Raw genomic sequence first — 16,261 nt, 5'->3', positions numbered from 1 at the left:
TCTCTCTCTCTCTCTCTCTCTCTCTCTCTCTCTCTCTCTCCCTCTCTCTCACACACACAAAACTACCAAATATACAATCATCAGCTGGATTGATAATAATTTTAAATACTTCTCGTTCTAGACTGATTAATAATTGATAGTGTAGATATTAAGCTGTGATCGCTGAACTTTATCATTTATTTAAATGTCCTGTGGTTTAAAATCAAGTCTTTTGATTGTGGAACATCTGACTAACCATTTCCTAGTTTTAATTGAATGAGCACCCAGTCACTTTTGCAATGATAATTTTACTGCTTGTATTAATTGTGATTCATTTTGGTTAAACAGAAGTCGGTCTTGCTGACAGTCAATCGATCAATTCCCAATAGTCAATAGATCAATTCCCAATCATTGTTAATGTTTAAAATTATCACAGACATGGCTGTGTGGTTAAGAAGATCACTTTCTGCTATGAAGTTTTCGGTTCAGTCCCACTGCACAGCATCTTAGGCAGGTGTCTTCTTCTGTAGCCTTGGGCCAACCAATGCCTCATGAGTGAATTTCATAGATGGAAACTTTGTGGTTCATGAAAAGAGATTAATGGAATAAGAACCAGACTTAAAAAGAGGTACTGGACTCAGTTTATATTCAATTAAATGCGCGTGTGTGTGTGTGTGTGTGTGTGTGTGTGTGTGTGTGTGTTTGTCCCCCTTCCACTGGTTGAATAAATACCAGGCTTAAAAAGAAAATTAGTCCTGGGGCCAATTTGTTTGACTAAACACCTAAAGTGTTGCCCCAGCATAGCCACAATCTTATGGCTGAAACAAATAAAAGAATGAAGAAATTCGACTTACTATATTCTTTATTTCCTTCATGACGATAATTCAAAACAGACAAATATTTTATTCACTGATGAAACAAGTATTTAAAATTAATATCTTTTAAATTTTTTATATTTTTTTATCTTCATAATTCAATAATCGTAATATTTTGAACAAACAGCAATTTGTAGCATTCAGATGTTGTGGAATAAGTTTCTGAGCCAAAACTACTTGGCATTATTACAAAATCGTATAATAAAAGTGAAAATAATGGTCTGTATGTTGTTGTTGCTGTTGTTATGCTGACTTTACTCAGCTCTGATTGAAAAAAGTCCTTTAACAACCAATCGACCAAAAAATTAAGCAAAACCCAGAGGATCTGTGGTGCCAGGTCCACCAGACCTCTACCTGGCTGCGATATACTGTGATGGTTCATAAAATATGCAGTGTATAAAAACCTGAACCATGTATAAAAGCTGAGGGGAGGCACTGGATGACACTGGATTGCACTGGATGGCACTGGATGGCACTGACTCCTCACTATTTAACGGTACACCCACAGATTTAGAAAATACAATTTACAAAAATTAGTGCCCACTCAAAATATTTGGACGTCCAAGTACCAAAGTCCAGCAATGGGTCTGGAAGAATCTTGCTTGGATTGGAAGTGGGGGGGCCACTGACAAGCAAGATTCTTCCAATCCAAGCAAGATTCTTCCAATCCAAACAAGATTCTTCCAGTCTGTTTAACAACAAACAGCCAGGACATGTTTACAGGGAGAACTGCAAAACAACACCATACAAATAGACCTTTCATTTACAATAATTGTGCCACTTGTTGAAAAGTGTAGATGTGATTTTGTAGTGGAGACGGTAAAGTAAATGGCAGCATGAACAAAGCCATTACTTACAATCAGTGAAAGAACACATGCATTATTCATGGGATGATCCAATACTATTAATATTCTGTTGAGGTTGACTTTATCTTTCATTATTTTAGAGATTGAGGAAATAAGTAGCAGTTGAGTGCTTGATGTCCATGTAATCAACTATCCCCCCCCCCTCCCGCCAAAACTTCAGGCCTTGTGCCTTATTATTAAGGCAGAATTGTTGGCATGTCAGACAAAATGCTTCTGGTTCTTTATGTTCTGAGTTCAAGTTCTGCCAAGGTTGAATTTGCCTTTCATCCTTTTGGGGGTCGATTAAATAAGCATTAGTCAAGTATTGGAGATGTTGTAATCAACTTGTCTCACCTTCAAAATTGTTGACTTTGTACCAGAATTAGAAAGAATTATTATTATTATTGTTATTTGAATGTAATTGCCCTCAGTGGTTAAATAAGTAAAAGATTTCGCAGAATACTCAGAGAATCAGACAAAATGTTGTGTGAGATTTATTTCTGAGTTCAAATCCTGTTGAGGTGAACTTTTCCTTTTAACCTTTCAAAGATCAATAAAATAAAGTACCATTGAATATTGGAATCAATACAATTAACTGATCTCCTCCTGCAAATTTCTGGCCTTGTGACTGTGCATCCTTCTTTACTTAAGATGGCAAGATGTGATTTGAGGGAGATTTTACTGATGTTTCTAGCAGATTGAGTGACTGTGTAGAGGCTCTTGCATTGGCTTTAGAAAATGCATGTGTGTGTGTGTGTGTGTGTGTGTGTGTGTGTGTGTGAAGGCATGAGTGCATGTGTATGAGTGTGTTAGTGAGCGTGTGTGTGTGTGTGTGTGTGTGTGGTGAGTGTTAGATACGAGTTGAAATATTGAATGTAAAAAAAAAGAGATTAGCAAGCAAGATAAAAATTGATAAACACAAATCAATAGATGAATTAGAGAAAAATATAAGTGTGCCATGTTTACCATATAAGGAAAGTGTTGAATGTCAATAATGTACTTCACTAAAAATAACTTCTTCTTCTTCTTCTTCTTCTTCTTCTTCTTCTGCTTCTTCTTCTGCTTCTTTCTCCTACTACCCCTCTTTCTGCTTTCTCCCCCATCATTGCTCATTAATATTATTATTATTATTATTATTACTGAACTGCAGTTCTGGGTCAAGCATAGACCAAGATTGGGACTTTTGTAATTGGAAAGTTGCCAGCTGTTCACGAACACACCCCAGCATTTGGTTTTCACAGACAAACGGTCTTTCGGCTTCTTCTTCGACCACTGCCACAGTGGCCGCTGCTCCGCAAAAGCAAACTAATCGGAATTGCTGGCCTTATTAGATTGCGGCCATGCTGGGGCACCACCTTGAAGAGTTTAGTCGAATGAATTGACCCCAGTGCTTTATTAAATTTTTGTAAAGCCTGGTACTTGTTCTATTGGTCTCTTTTGCGAAACTACTAAGTTACAGGATGTAAACACACCAACACCGGTTGTCAAGAAGTGGTGGGGGACAATCACATACACAAATACACACACATGCATGCACATTCATATACATACAACAAGCTTCTTTCAGTTTCTGTCTACCAAAATCCACTCACAAAGCCTTGGTCAGCCTGAGGCTATAGTAGAAGACACTTGTGCAAAGTTCCACACAGTGGGACTGAACCTGGAACCATGTAGTTGGAAAAACATTCTTCTTACCACATGGCCATGTTTGTACCTATACCTGTTTATTATTATAATGTAAGAGCTTTTTTGTTTGTTTGTTTGTTTTTTCTCTGTCTCCCTTATATGTAAGTAGTAAACCATCAGTTTTTTTTTAAACCCATTCAATAATTTATCAATGCTGATGTTTGCAGTTTTTATTCAAAATCTGGAACAAAGTAAAGAATTCTGTTCATGGTGTTCAGTTGCTCTTTCATTTTATGTCCATTCTTCGTTGCTTGCATGGGTTGGAAGAGTATGTCGAGGCATTGTTTTACAGCCAAATGCCTTTCCTGATTTAAACCGTTACCTGTTTTTCAAGTAAGGGATCTCTTAATCCACAAGGTTTTAAATGAAGCACCCTGATGATATGTTAACAGAAGAAACTGTTGCCATATTTTCTTTGAAACATACTACCTTTGTTTCCATTAATTTTCAAAATAATGAAGAATTTAGTAGAAAAACCCATTATTTAGCTGATGTTTGGAATATGAATTAACATGAAAATTAAATTTTGATGAAAGATTTTAATTTAGATCACTTTAAAACAACAATTTGTATCATTAGAATGAGGAGAGCAGCCTCAGGCAGAATGATATTATAGGGGTTAACGGATGTTTACTGTTGGTTAACAATTGGGGTTACTCAGAGATGGATGGCAGCCCTTTTTCTAGTAACTGTGAGGAAGGAAGGGAAGATGTTATTCTCAAGCCAGTGACCTTACCCTAATACTTGTAACACAGAGGACACAGCTAAATTCACTCAAGGGCCAGGTGACGGTGTTAAACTGGGTGACCGATGGTACCCATTGCTTGAGAACAGGACCAGTCTCTCTCTCTCTGACCAGTTCCCACACTGTTCTCATCTGCCAGATTTCACGCACAAGGCTTTGGTTGATCCAAGGCCATGGTAGAAGATATGTGTCTTCAGATGTCACACAGTGGGATTGAACGTGAGACCACATAGATGTGAAAAGAATTACCTAACCACACAGCCATGCCTACATCTATTGATTTGTGGTTGATTATAATGTACTGATAATCTCTGAGAGATCTACTGTTGATATATTCTCCAACTTGACCTAATACATCACTGACAAAGACAGACCTATTAATGTAATATTGTCTTGAAAGCTAAGCTCCGGATACATTAAATTTGCATTGATTGATTTTAAGATTAGTGAGGTTAATTCAGATTAGTGGCAAGTTTACTCATATTCATGAATATTCTCTCCTTGCACTTAGTCCCCCCACCTCTCTCTCTCTCTTTCTCTCTCTCTCTCTCTCTCTCTCTCTCTCTCTCTCTCTCTCTCTCTCTCTCTCTCTCTCTCTCTCTATATATATATATATATATATATATATATATAAAGAATACAAATGGGGTTTAAAACTGACAACAGCTGTTTTGGCAGCATTTTATTGAAGCATTCCTAGATTACATCATGGCAAGAATCTGCCATCATCAGGTAAATCTTAATAAATCTTAAACATATAAACAGGAGAAGCAGAAGCAGGTAAAGCAGAATTAGAAGTTGACTAGTTCCTCAACAACCAGAACAGAGCAATGTTGGTAGACCTAGATATTAACAAACCCTGCAACCGAATTTTGTCACCATGATTGTTTGCTAAATCCACAAGTTTTTTTTATTCTCTCTGTGTTTAATTCCTCATGTTCTATGTACACATCCAATAACACTGTGTAACAAAATTTTTATTTTATTTGTTTTTAAAAAAAAATTTTTTTTTTTTTTATCAGTAAGTGTTATTTCCCACTTGCTTCAATCTAAAAACCAAAGGAAATGGCCTCTATTCCCTTCAAACTTTGCTTTTGTAACCTAGATATCAATGTTTTGAAACTGACTTATTTTCCATTACATTTCAGAGAGATTCAGCACTGAGTTGCTGAAGTAGAAATATCGTTATAGCAAATATTCTGCTCAATGCCAGAGACTTGTTTGTCAGTTGTTAGACCTTAACCAGTTGAACATGTCCCTTAGTGGCTGACAATCTCTGATCATGAGCAGAAGTAGTGGTAGAGAATCATAGCCATATGTTGAGAGGGATTCTTTGGAATTTGAACAAATGTCCCAAAAGCAAAGTTTGATGGAAATATTAGCCATTTTTCATCCTTGCAAGGGTAAGCAAATAGGAATGAACAGTTTCTACTGAAGGACAAAAACCATGTTCCACAGTTTTAATAAAACATCTGATGGATCTCCTATTCAGAGAGAGAGACCTGTCTTGTTCATATCCTTCACCAGGCATCGTTTCTACAGAGAAATACTTTCTAACACTTTACAGAGTGCACTGGATGCATTTTATCACTGCACCAGCACAGAGAAGTTTCTATGTCTTTTACAGATTTCTCTCTACACCACATTGTTTCCATTTGTTCATCAACCGTTTTTACAGGGTGGTTAGGTGCATTTTACCATGGCTAAATGTTGTTGTTAATAATAATGACGATGATGATGATGATGATGTGTATGTGTGTGCCTGTCCATAATTCATTCTGATAGTCTTTGTTTCTCATATTTTAGGTAATGTAGAATTAACAGATTTACAGTTAAAGGCAGAAGCCTTGGTAAGTTGAATATCTTTCTTACAGTTTGTTTTATTCTTCCAAATATCTTTTTCATTGTTGTTTATATTAGGCACTAACTTAGAAAGGGTTAACACACAGTTTATAATACTCTGCACCATTGACCAAATTGTGGAAATTCTGACTTGAAAAGTCTATGAGCTGAAAACGGACGGGGAATAAAGAAGATTGAATACAATGAAACAATGTGACTGTCGCTAGGTTGAAAAAACTTTTGAGAAATAATCAATTATGGTAAAAAAAAAATGTCAGTGGAACATGACCAGAAATCTTCTATTACTGATTCACTCACATTTTCAAACATTTTCATTTTTACTTGCTGTATGACTTATAATTGACTGATTTATTATCAGTAATTTGGTCTCTTGCTTTAGTCTTGCTCAAGTTGCACACAAGGATCTAATGAAACAGTATTTTGTCTGATGTGTCAAGTTAATTGTATACAGTGCTCAAATGTACTACAACTCGTTAGAAAAGAGTAAACGAGGAGACAAGAAGCAGAAATACGCCAAGTAAAGGATGACAGCAACGAAAGCCAAAAGTACTTGCACATTACACAGAATACAACACCCACCATTGTCAATAGCATCTTTGTATAGGCAAGCCTGCTCTGGGAAACAAACTTATCACATTACAAGTTTTAAGCATAGTGCTTCAGTAAGAACACTGAAATAAATAGATGTCTTGGTAATTTGAATTGTGCCAAGTTTGATTGCATCTTTTATCCATCTTAAGATTGACTAAATATACACCAGCCAACTACTAGAATATGGAATACTAATCTCTGTGGTAAATGGTGCATAAAGTTTGTGAATCAATCTTTGAATATTCAATCAGATATTTGTTTGGTACAACTCTGATAAATAGAGATATTTTATTCTGAACAATAATGGTTTTTCATTTTCTTTTGTATTTTTATTTTTGTTATTTCTTAGTTCTGTCAATCAACTTCAGCAAAATAAAGATGTTCTTTGTGATGTTAAAATACAACAACAAATCCAGATGAGTCAATGTGGAGTCATTATGCAGTAGCTCAAACGACTAGAAATATCAGCCAAATCTCCTCCAAATTACTCCAGAGATGAAACTGAACAAAGCCCGTTCCATGTGTGTGTGTGTGTGTGTGTGCGTGCATGCGTGCGTGCACATATATATTTATTGAACTTTCTGTCTGTCTATCTATCTATCTATCTATCTATCTATCTATCTATCTATCTATCTATCTATCTGTGTGTGTGTGTGTGTGTGTGTGTGTGTGTGTGTGTGCGCCAAAACTTGAAACCAATATTAATGTTTTTTTTAATTTTCTTTCTTTGCTTTAGTATGAATTTGGATTACCTGTTGAAGTAAAAGGTGGATGTGTGGGTAAGTATTATAAATTATTTGTTATATCGTTATTGTTCAGATGAGTATTATATATGATATGTTGCTATAGAATCTAGAAGAAATCAGTTGGAGAAGGATGGACTCTGCCAGGTTTAAAATTCCCCAAGAAATGCTGTATTGTTATGAGCAAGTCCCTGTCGCTTCAACAACAGTTGAGGCCCAAAGCAAAGCCATAATTATTGTTTATTCAAAGCAAATGTTAGCTTTGAAAGATTCACACAAATTCAACGAAACAGCAAAGAAGAGACATAAGAAAGGAAACAGAGAAAAAAAAAGGGGAAAGAAAAAGGTGGGGAGGGGGAAAAGGAGTGGAAGACGAAAGGAGAGGGGATGATAGGCCACATATCCCAGAACATACATACATACACACATACATACATACATACACACATACATACATACATACATACATACTGTGTTAAATTAAGAACCCGTGACGTGAAATTTCTGTAAATAATGATGATAAGCATTTTTAAGCTTATAAGCATTCACCATTTATTGGCTGTAGAAAATAGTCTAATATTAGGGCAAATAAGCCTTTGGTGGGAAGAAAACGGTTATTAGTATGTGTGGGAATCAAGATACATATATATTTTTCTGTCTCAAAATGTTTTTGTCTACTTTGGTTTTAAGATAGTTTTCTTCTTTCTTTCAAAGAACCTCCGCCATCTCGTTTGTCATCAAATCAATGAAGATAATCATGATGACAGTCATCATGATGATGAATACAACTGGCATCACCATTCATTACTCATCATTTCCATAACCCTAACCACCACCATCTTAAGTCTTAACCATCAATACAATCATCACTTTTATCATTACTATCAATCATGATTGTCATCACTGCTATTACTACTACCATCACTGTCATCATTATTATTACTCATCACCACCATCATTTCTCACCATCTCTACCACTATCTTTTAACATTGTTTTTGTTAAGTCTCCGTGGTCCATAAGTGCTGCTAAGACTTACTCTCCAACGCAATATAAATACCATTTGTCACCAACTGTCGAAGTCTCATCTTTTACACCCAACAATTGTCACCCATATTTTTTCACCCCACCCCCACCCCATGAATACCTTTATATATTATAAGTGTACATCATCAATAATTAAATATTTACTGTTGATTCACTTGTTTAATTTTCTGTTCATTGGTTTCTTTGTCTTCCAGGAAAAATCAACTTGAGTATTCCTTGGACCAAACTGTTCTCTTCTAGCTGGATCGTTACAATTGAGGATCTCTATGTTCTTGCTGGACCTGTTATTGATCGTCCTTATGACCCAGTCAAAGAGAAATTGCATGAAAATGCAGCCAAACGTAAAATATTGGATGCATTTGAAAAATCCGCCATGAAAAATGTTGGTAAGTACCTGATAACTGTTTCCTGTTTTAAATGGTTCAGTCTTTTGATTGTGACACCCTACTGTGGCACCACTTTCAAAAGATTTGAGCTGATTTTACTAATCCTTCAATTTAGTCAGCTTCTTTGTGTTTGCTTATTTATTGAATGGCTAAGTCTACCTTGTTGTATAAAGTGTTGTAACTTAATACTCAATTATCACAAAATACTGGATGACCATATAGAGCAGTGGTTCTCAACCATTTTTTTTTTTTGGCCTCTGAACCCCTTTGATTCCTATTTTACTTTCCTGGATCCTTGTAGCCATTTTGGGGTTCAGAAAAAATCCTATTATATCTTTATACTTAAATATTATTAGGAATTGTATAAAAGAAATTTTAATGTTTTGTGCATTGTTGGAGTGTGAACCAATGAGAAAATCTCATATGCACTTCCAAGGGTCATATGGATCCCAGTTGACAACCACTGAGGTAGAGGCTTCTTCAACTTGTGGATTACATGATACTGGTAGCAAGGTAGACACTGGTATCAAGGTAGATACTAATAGCAAGGTAGATATTGGTAGTGAAGTAGATACTGGTCTGACATCTATCATCTTATATCTATATCATTGAAAATAAATGTTCATTTCTAAAGGTATGTTTTTATTAATTACTACTTATCTTTTAATTATATTTTTTCTCTAGTTGGTGCTGTAGAAAAGGCTCCTGGATTTTTGGAAAAATTTACAACTTATGTTGTTAACAACATCCAGGTGAGTTGCTGTTATTGTCTCTTCTCCCTTTTTTTTTTTTTTTTCAACTATTTTTGGTCTACCTCTTTTTCTTTCTCCTTTCCTTCTTCCTCTTTCTATTTCTTTCCCTTACTCTGTCCTTTTCCGTGTCTACTGCTACCCTCCTCCTTTTATTACTTTTTTTTTTACCTGTTTCGGTGATGGGTCCTTGATGTGGTTCAGGTTCCTCTAGGAGCTTTGGAAACTCAAACATAGGTTGGTCAGTTCAACCAGATCTCACGTGTGTTATTTTTATGCCTACATATGTCTCTGGCTGTTAATACTAACTGTCCATTTTGTTTCTGTTTTTTTTCAGTTATCCATATCCAGTGTTCATTTTCGCTATGAAGACACGGTCACCAATGTGGATCGTCCATTTGCTTGTGGTTTTATGCTTAAGAATCTCTCTGCTCAAAGCACCGATTCTCGTTGGCACCCAACAATTCTTGACAGCTCTGATACATTATTACACAAAGTAAGTTGATTAATTTTCAAATTAAGAATAATCATTGCAGTTTTTAATAAGAATTTATAAATCACCTTACTTGTGAGTGAGTATAACTTAGTGGCAAGTACCATGCTTTTGCAAATTCTTTTCGGTGCCTGAACAGATATAAACACACTCTCATTCTTCCCACTTCTTCACCCAGAGAAACATCAAAGACATGAAGGGCAGATGGTTTCTAGTCATCTCAACTTGTGTTATTCCACTGATTTTGTAGCCAGTTTCCTTGAAAAGTTGGTTCATTACTGTGCAACACTTTATCCACTAAAAAGCAAATTCATTCGCAGGAACTTCTTCCTGTGAATGAATTTGGACTCTTGGAACATTTACATAGACTTACTGAGTTTAAGAAATGAACTTGGTCTTACTATTAGGTTGCAAAGCAAATTTCTACATTAGAGGGTTATACTTCTGAAAATCTAATCATTTGATGCTAATATTCTTCTTTTCTTTACTCTTGTCTATTTGTTTTATTTTTTTTCTTACAGCTTGCCCAATTACAAGACCTTTCAGTGTATTGGAATCCCTACTTGCCTGAAAATCATCTTGTTCGATCACGACTAAACACAGACGAGTGGAGAGTGAGTCCTTGCTTATTTCCCACCATCACCATTGCTATTTGCCAGAGTTGCTGCTGTTGATTTTATTATTGTTGCTTAACTTTGGTCAGTCTTGATGAAGGAAACCTATGATCAAAAATAATCTAGTCACGACCCAACTCCATCTTTTTTTTTTTAGAGTGTATCTAGGAATATATAATGTAATCTGTTTGTTGTCCACCTCTTTCAGATGATGGACTTGGTTATTTGAGAGAGAGAGTTGGCTGGTATTTCTTGTATGTCAAGTCAGTCAAAATCAAGTATGTCTCTGATCAAAGACAATCCAACTGTGATGACCTTCATTTTTTTTTTCCAGACCTATTATTTCTAGAACTACATTATCTAACATCGGGGATTTCTTCTTGTTTCACATGTTAATCACCAGATGTACCACGGGTGGTTCATCACAAGCTTCACACACTTTCCAGAATCACCACCAATGGTACATTTTAATAATTTGAGAAAATATTTTATTCTGTATTTTTGACATAGTTTTGAGGATATTTAAATAACACAAGTGATAAATATTAAAGTTTAATTATGAAATATTGTAAAAATGTCCAAAAGAAAATTGCATTTCCTTGTAATTGTATAAGGACTGTGTGAAAAATGTGATATCACTGCTAGGTTCCAATAACAGGCCATCACAGTTAACATGTTAAGATAAGGAACTGTTTGAGGGATATTTTGTTACTATATCTATTATGTTACAACTAGGTTGAAAGGTGCTCTCTTCTTTTGGCTAGTTCTGCCAGGTTAGAAAGCTACAGTTCTCAATGCCTTCCTCCACCTACTGTTCTTCTCATTCACAAAACTCCTTCATGTTGGTATCATACTAAGAGCAAGACAAACCCGGGGCAAAAATCAATTTGGTGAAGGAAAGTATTGAAAAAACCCAGAAAGATCTGTCAATTTAAAATAGATTCAAAGAAATACTTTATGACATGTATGTGGAGAAGGGGAAGATGGTGACCTTGTAACATGGGGGATAAGCAGGAGTGTCTACAAGGCAGCCTGCTGTTTTGTGGAGATGGCTTTGGTCTAGAATTTCAAAAAGTCTGCAAATAAGTCATAAGAGGAATACCTTTGAGCATGTTTTCTGCTTGATCAGCTGATATGACAACTAAACAACCATAACTACCAGTATCATCTCCATCACCACCACCATTATTATTATTATTATTATTATTATTATTATTATTATTATTACTACAGTGTTTGATACCATTTAAAAAAAAATTTCTTTATTCCAGAATCTTCTCAAGTCATCCATTGATACACACAAAATATTTGAGGAAGATGCAGAGTTTAGTAAGTTTTATATTTTCCCTTAAATTCATGTTTCCAATTTATTCTGCAGTTATTTTGGCAAGTATAAGGTCTATCTATGTATTTATGTATGTGTCTTTGTTTTTGCACCCCTCCCTTGACAACTGGTGTCGATTTGTTTACATCCCTGTAACTTGGCAGTTCAGCAAAACAAAATAAGTACTAGGCTTAAAAATGTAATTATTGGGGTCAATTTATTTGAGTGGACCTTCCAAGGCAGTGCTGCTCCAGCATGGCCACAGTCCAATGACTGAAATAAGTAAAAGAAAAATCTCATGATCAACAATAAAAAACCATTCCAACCCTAATGATCCAATCCTGATATCAGAAATTCCTCTCTTCATTGTATCCCCCCACCATTTCTTTTTTTTTTTCATCTATAACAACAGGTTGTGTTATTTGAGGATGATTTATTAGCTACTACTTCTAGTTAAGTCGAGTGCCCATGGAGAAGTTCCTTCGTTTCACTTAATTGATCTGATACTGGTTATGAAGGCAACGCAAAAGGCAGAATTGTTACCCGAACTGGACAAAATGCTTGAGTAGCATTTCTTTTGACTATAGAATCTGAGTTCAAATTCTGTCATGGTTAACTGGCTTGTGTCCTTTCAGGGTCAATAAAATAAGTACCAGTTATGCACTGGGGTTGATTAATTGAGTAGCCCCTTCCCCCTCCCCCAAATTTGAAACCAAAGTAATGCTGTTGATGATTTCTGATTGAATGTGTCTGTTGTTATGTTTCCAGTTATGAAACCCATCTCTGCTCATGCCAAAGTGATTCTGAATAAAAATGGAGGGTTCAAAATTCCTAAGATATTTTCAGACCTATCTTTGGAAGACATTGAAGTTAGATTTTCACGGCAACAGGTAAGATTGTTTGTTTCACCTTTTAGTGTTTTATTCTTTTTTTTTTTTTACTCCTCATTCTATTAGTAATGTTGCTACTATTGATGTTATTGTTGTTAGTTAGCTCCAGGGCAGCCCTGATAAAGTTGATTTAGGGTGAAAGTAATTCTGTTTTCATCGTCTTCATCTTTTAACATTCATGTTCAATGTTGGCATCGGTTGGATGGTTTGATGGGATCCAGAAGATTCAAGGACTCTGCTTGTGCCCTACTTTCTACTTTGGCAGGGTTTGTATGATTGGATCCCCTTACAAACACCAACCACTTTACAGTGTGTACTGAGTACTTTTTTTCAGTGGCACAAGCACCAGTGAGGTTGCCATGCAGCTTATAAGACTACAATCCTTTTCAATGAAAACGCAACAACCCATACACATAAAATATGGAAGAAAAATAATCTAAATAAAGACCTCGATACAACAATGAACCCTAACAAACTTGCTAACATACGAAGATACATTCTCAAAGCAAAAAGAATATCAGAAATAGAAACAGAACAATTGAAAGGAAAAATACATCTGGAAAATCTAGATAATAGCCACACAACAATTCTAAATAATAATATAAACACTGAGATAGTAAAACACGAGGACAAACGTAACAAAAACACCAGGACTTACAAATATATATAACATACAGAAAATTGCACTACTGGGCACTGCACACATCCTACGCAAAACACTTTCAATACAGTAACCATAAGAGCACCACAGCAAACCACAGCACAGACCCAAGGCACACAGAGCTGTGCTCGGTAGTGAAGTGAAAGCACGTTATAAAAATAAAACTACTGAACCATAATAATAATAAGGATTACTTTTTGTCTTCTCCCTACAGTTACTGAATATGATAAATTTAGTTGATTCCTTCCAAATGATGACTGTCAACAGAAAGTACCGCAAATACCATCCGAATGTTCCATTGAAGGTGAGCCCACAAGCATGGTGGATCTATGCTTACAATGCAATCCTTGAAGAAAGAATTCGACCTTTCTCCTGGGAAAGAATTTTGAAACACAGGTGAGATTTTTCCTATTTTTATACCTATATACCCTCCGCCTATATTATGTAATTCATGTTGTTGTTTAGGCTGTGACTCTTCTATTGTTTTGTGTTCAGTGTACCAGATCTATCTGAGAGACAGCAAGTTTTTTAACAACATAGTGTGCTGACTGGCCAGGGCAACATGCTTGTGACTGCAGTGTTGTGAGTGAGTGAGATTGACCTTCAGTCTAATAACGTTCTCACCATGCAATGTCAGTTAGTCATTAATCAATACATGTTAGAGTAAACACACGTCTATATGACAAGTTGAACAGCAAAAGTTTTGCAAGAGTGACATATTCTCTTTACATTGGGAAAGAACTTTTACTGAGACTCTGCTGACAATTGTTTTTGAGTTGTACGCAAGATTACAAGTGTCACCAACATTTCAAATTGAGAACACCATCCATGAAAGACTATGCTAAAAGGATTATCTTTTATCAGTTATCTTTTGCTTGCTTCAGTCTTTAAGCTGCGGTCATCTGGGGCACTGTCTTGAAGAATTCTAATCAAATGAATCAATCCCAGAACTTATTTTTTTGCGAAATCTGGTACTTATTCTATCTGATCTGTTTTGCCAAACCACTAAGTTATGGGGTGTGCTGGGTGCTTTTAATGTAGCACTGGCATATGAGTGCATTTTATGTGGCATTTTTATGTGCATTTTTATGTGCATTTTATGTGCATTTTTATGTGCATTTTTATGTGCATTTTATGTGGCACCAGCACAGGCTTCTTGCAGGCCAATCCTCTTTATCAGAGAGAGTGACATTAACACTTCTGTTGTGGACTATGGGTCTTCTTGAGTCCAGCAAATCATTAGCTGTCTAATGGTAGTGTGATATGAGAGAGATTTGGCTGCCATTTCTTGCAGTCCAAGTGGCCACATAGAATCTTCCTCACTGGATCATGCTAGCAGTGTTGTGGTTCTATCACTATTTGTAGTGTTATTGGTATTGTTGTTGTTCCTGCTCTAATTAAACAGATCCATGATCAAAAGTTTCTAACCAAGACTCTTCCATCTTTTTGATTTGAAGGTTTTGGACAGCCTTATCCAAAGTATTCTTTTTCATTTAAGATGGTAGGGTGTGATTTGAGGGAAACTTGGCTGCCATTTCTTGCTGTTTGTGCGATTGCTTGCATGTTCCCTCAGTGGAGCAAAGTATATCCATCTTGATTCTTTGTAACTCATTAGAAGTAGCTGGCAACCAAGCACTCAGTGTGTGTGTGTGTGTGAGAGAGAGAGAGAGAGAGAGAAAGAGTGTATGTGAGAGAGAGTGTTGTGAGTGTGTGAGAGAGAAAGAGAGAATGTGTGTGTGTGAGAGAGAGAGAGAGAGAGATTGTGTGTGAGTGCATATGAGTCGTGTGTGTATGTAAGTGTATCTGTGTGAGTGTGTGTGTGTATGGGTGTGCCAATCAATAATCAATACAGCTAATATTGAACAGTGAGCTGCAGAACCTGCTATGTACACTTTGTTACAAACATTCTTGCATATTTATATAATGTTGCCACTTTCTCTTGTTGTTACTAAGGTAACAGATATTGCTAGTCAGATCCAGTTGATGAGAACAAATATTGAAAAGAAGGATTAAAGGTTTTATTATTATTAGGTTGGTAAGTCATGGTTAGCAGAGAGAATCAATAGAATCAATCGGAAAACATACTTTGTAGTATTTGTTCTGGTTCTTTGTGTTCTGAGTTCAAATCACAACGTGGTCAACTTTGCCTTTTATCTCTCTAGAGTCAATAAAATAAGGTATCAGTCAAAGAATTGGAATTGTCAGAATCAATCAATCCACTCCTCTGCTGCTATTGGTTTCTATATTATAATAACAATAATAATAATAATAATAATAATAATAATCTATTTTCAGGACAAATTACAAAAAATACAAGGACTTATACAAGAAACATATTGAATTTCCAATTGATGAATCTTTCAAGGATAAATTATTGGAAGTAGAAGAAAGTTTGGACATTTTCAACATATTCCTTGCAAGAGAACATGCTAAGCTTGAGGTAACAACGGATAAAACAGTTTTTGTTTTCTCATGGCCATTTATTTCAGCCTTGGATTTCATGTATGGAGTGTGTGCGTGTGTGTAAATGAATGCGTTTGTGTGTTTGTTTTATTCAAATGTATGTATGAACCTGTGTGTGTATGTATGTATGTATGTATGTATGTATGTATGTATCTGTGTATGTATAGATAAGTATGTGTGTATAGATAAGTATGTATTTCATGTTCAGTACATAAAGCTAGGAATGTGTGTGTGTGTAAATGAAGGCATGCATATGTGTGTTTATTCAAATATAAAAAAAGAACATTAAATTATGATGATGATTATATA

General features: G+C 35.7%; 1 protein-coding gene across 1 annotated transcript in view; it reads left to right on the top strand.

Moving 5' to 3' along the window:
* The window catches only part of LOC106878713 (intermembrane lipid transfer protein VPS13A), a 126,965-nt gene that overhangs the window by 25,009 nt on the left and 85,695 nt on the right, over positions 1–16,261 (top strand). Inside the window, exons 3-12 of the mRNA XM_052975632.1 lie at positions 5,937–5,980; positions 7,321–7,363; positions 8,567–8,758; positions 9,443–9,510; positions 9,845–10,003; positions 10,522–10,614; positions 11,886–11,943; positions 12,707–12,828; positions 13,704–13,885; positions 15,785–15,929. Coding sequence (XP_052831592.1) covers positions 5,937–5,980; positions 7,321–7,363; positions 8,567–8,758; positions 9,443–9,510; positions 9,845–10,003; positions 10,522–10,614; positions 11,886–11,943; positions 12,707–12,828; positions 13,704–13,885; positions 15,785–15,929 — 1,106 coding nt within the window. The remainder of the gene's footprint in view (positions 1–5,936; positions 5,981–7,320; positions 7,364–8,566; positions 8,759–9,442; positions 9,511–9,844; positions 10,004–10,521; positions 10,615–11,885; positions 11,944–12,706; positions 12,829–13,703; positions 13,886–15,784; positions 15,930–16,261) is intronic.

This window comes from Octopus bimaculoides, chromosome 22 (assembly GCF_001194135.2).
Source record: "Octopus bimaculoides isolate UCB-OBI-ISO-001 chromosome 22, ASM119413v2, whole genome shotgun sequence".
Lineage (NCBI taxonomy): Eukaryota > Metazoa > Mollusca > Cephalopoda > Octopoda > Octopodidae > Octopus > Octopus bimaculoides.
Note: the sequence above shows the minus strand (reverse complement) of the source record. Positions and strands in the feature narration are given on the sequence as shown.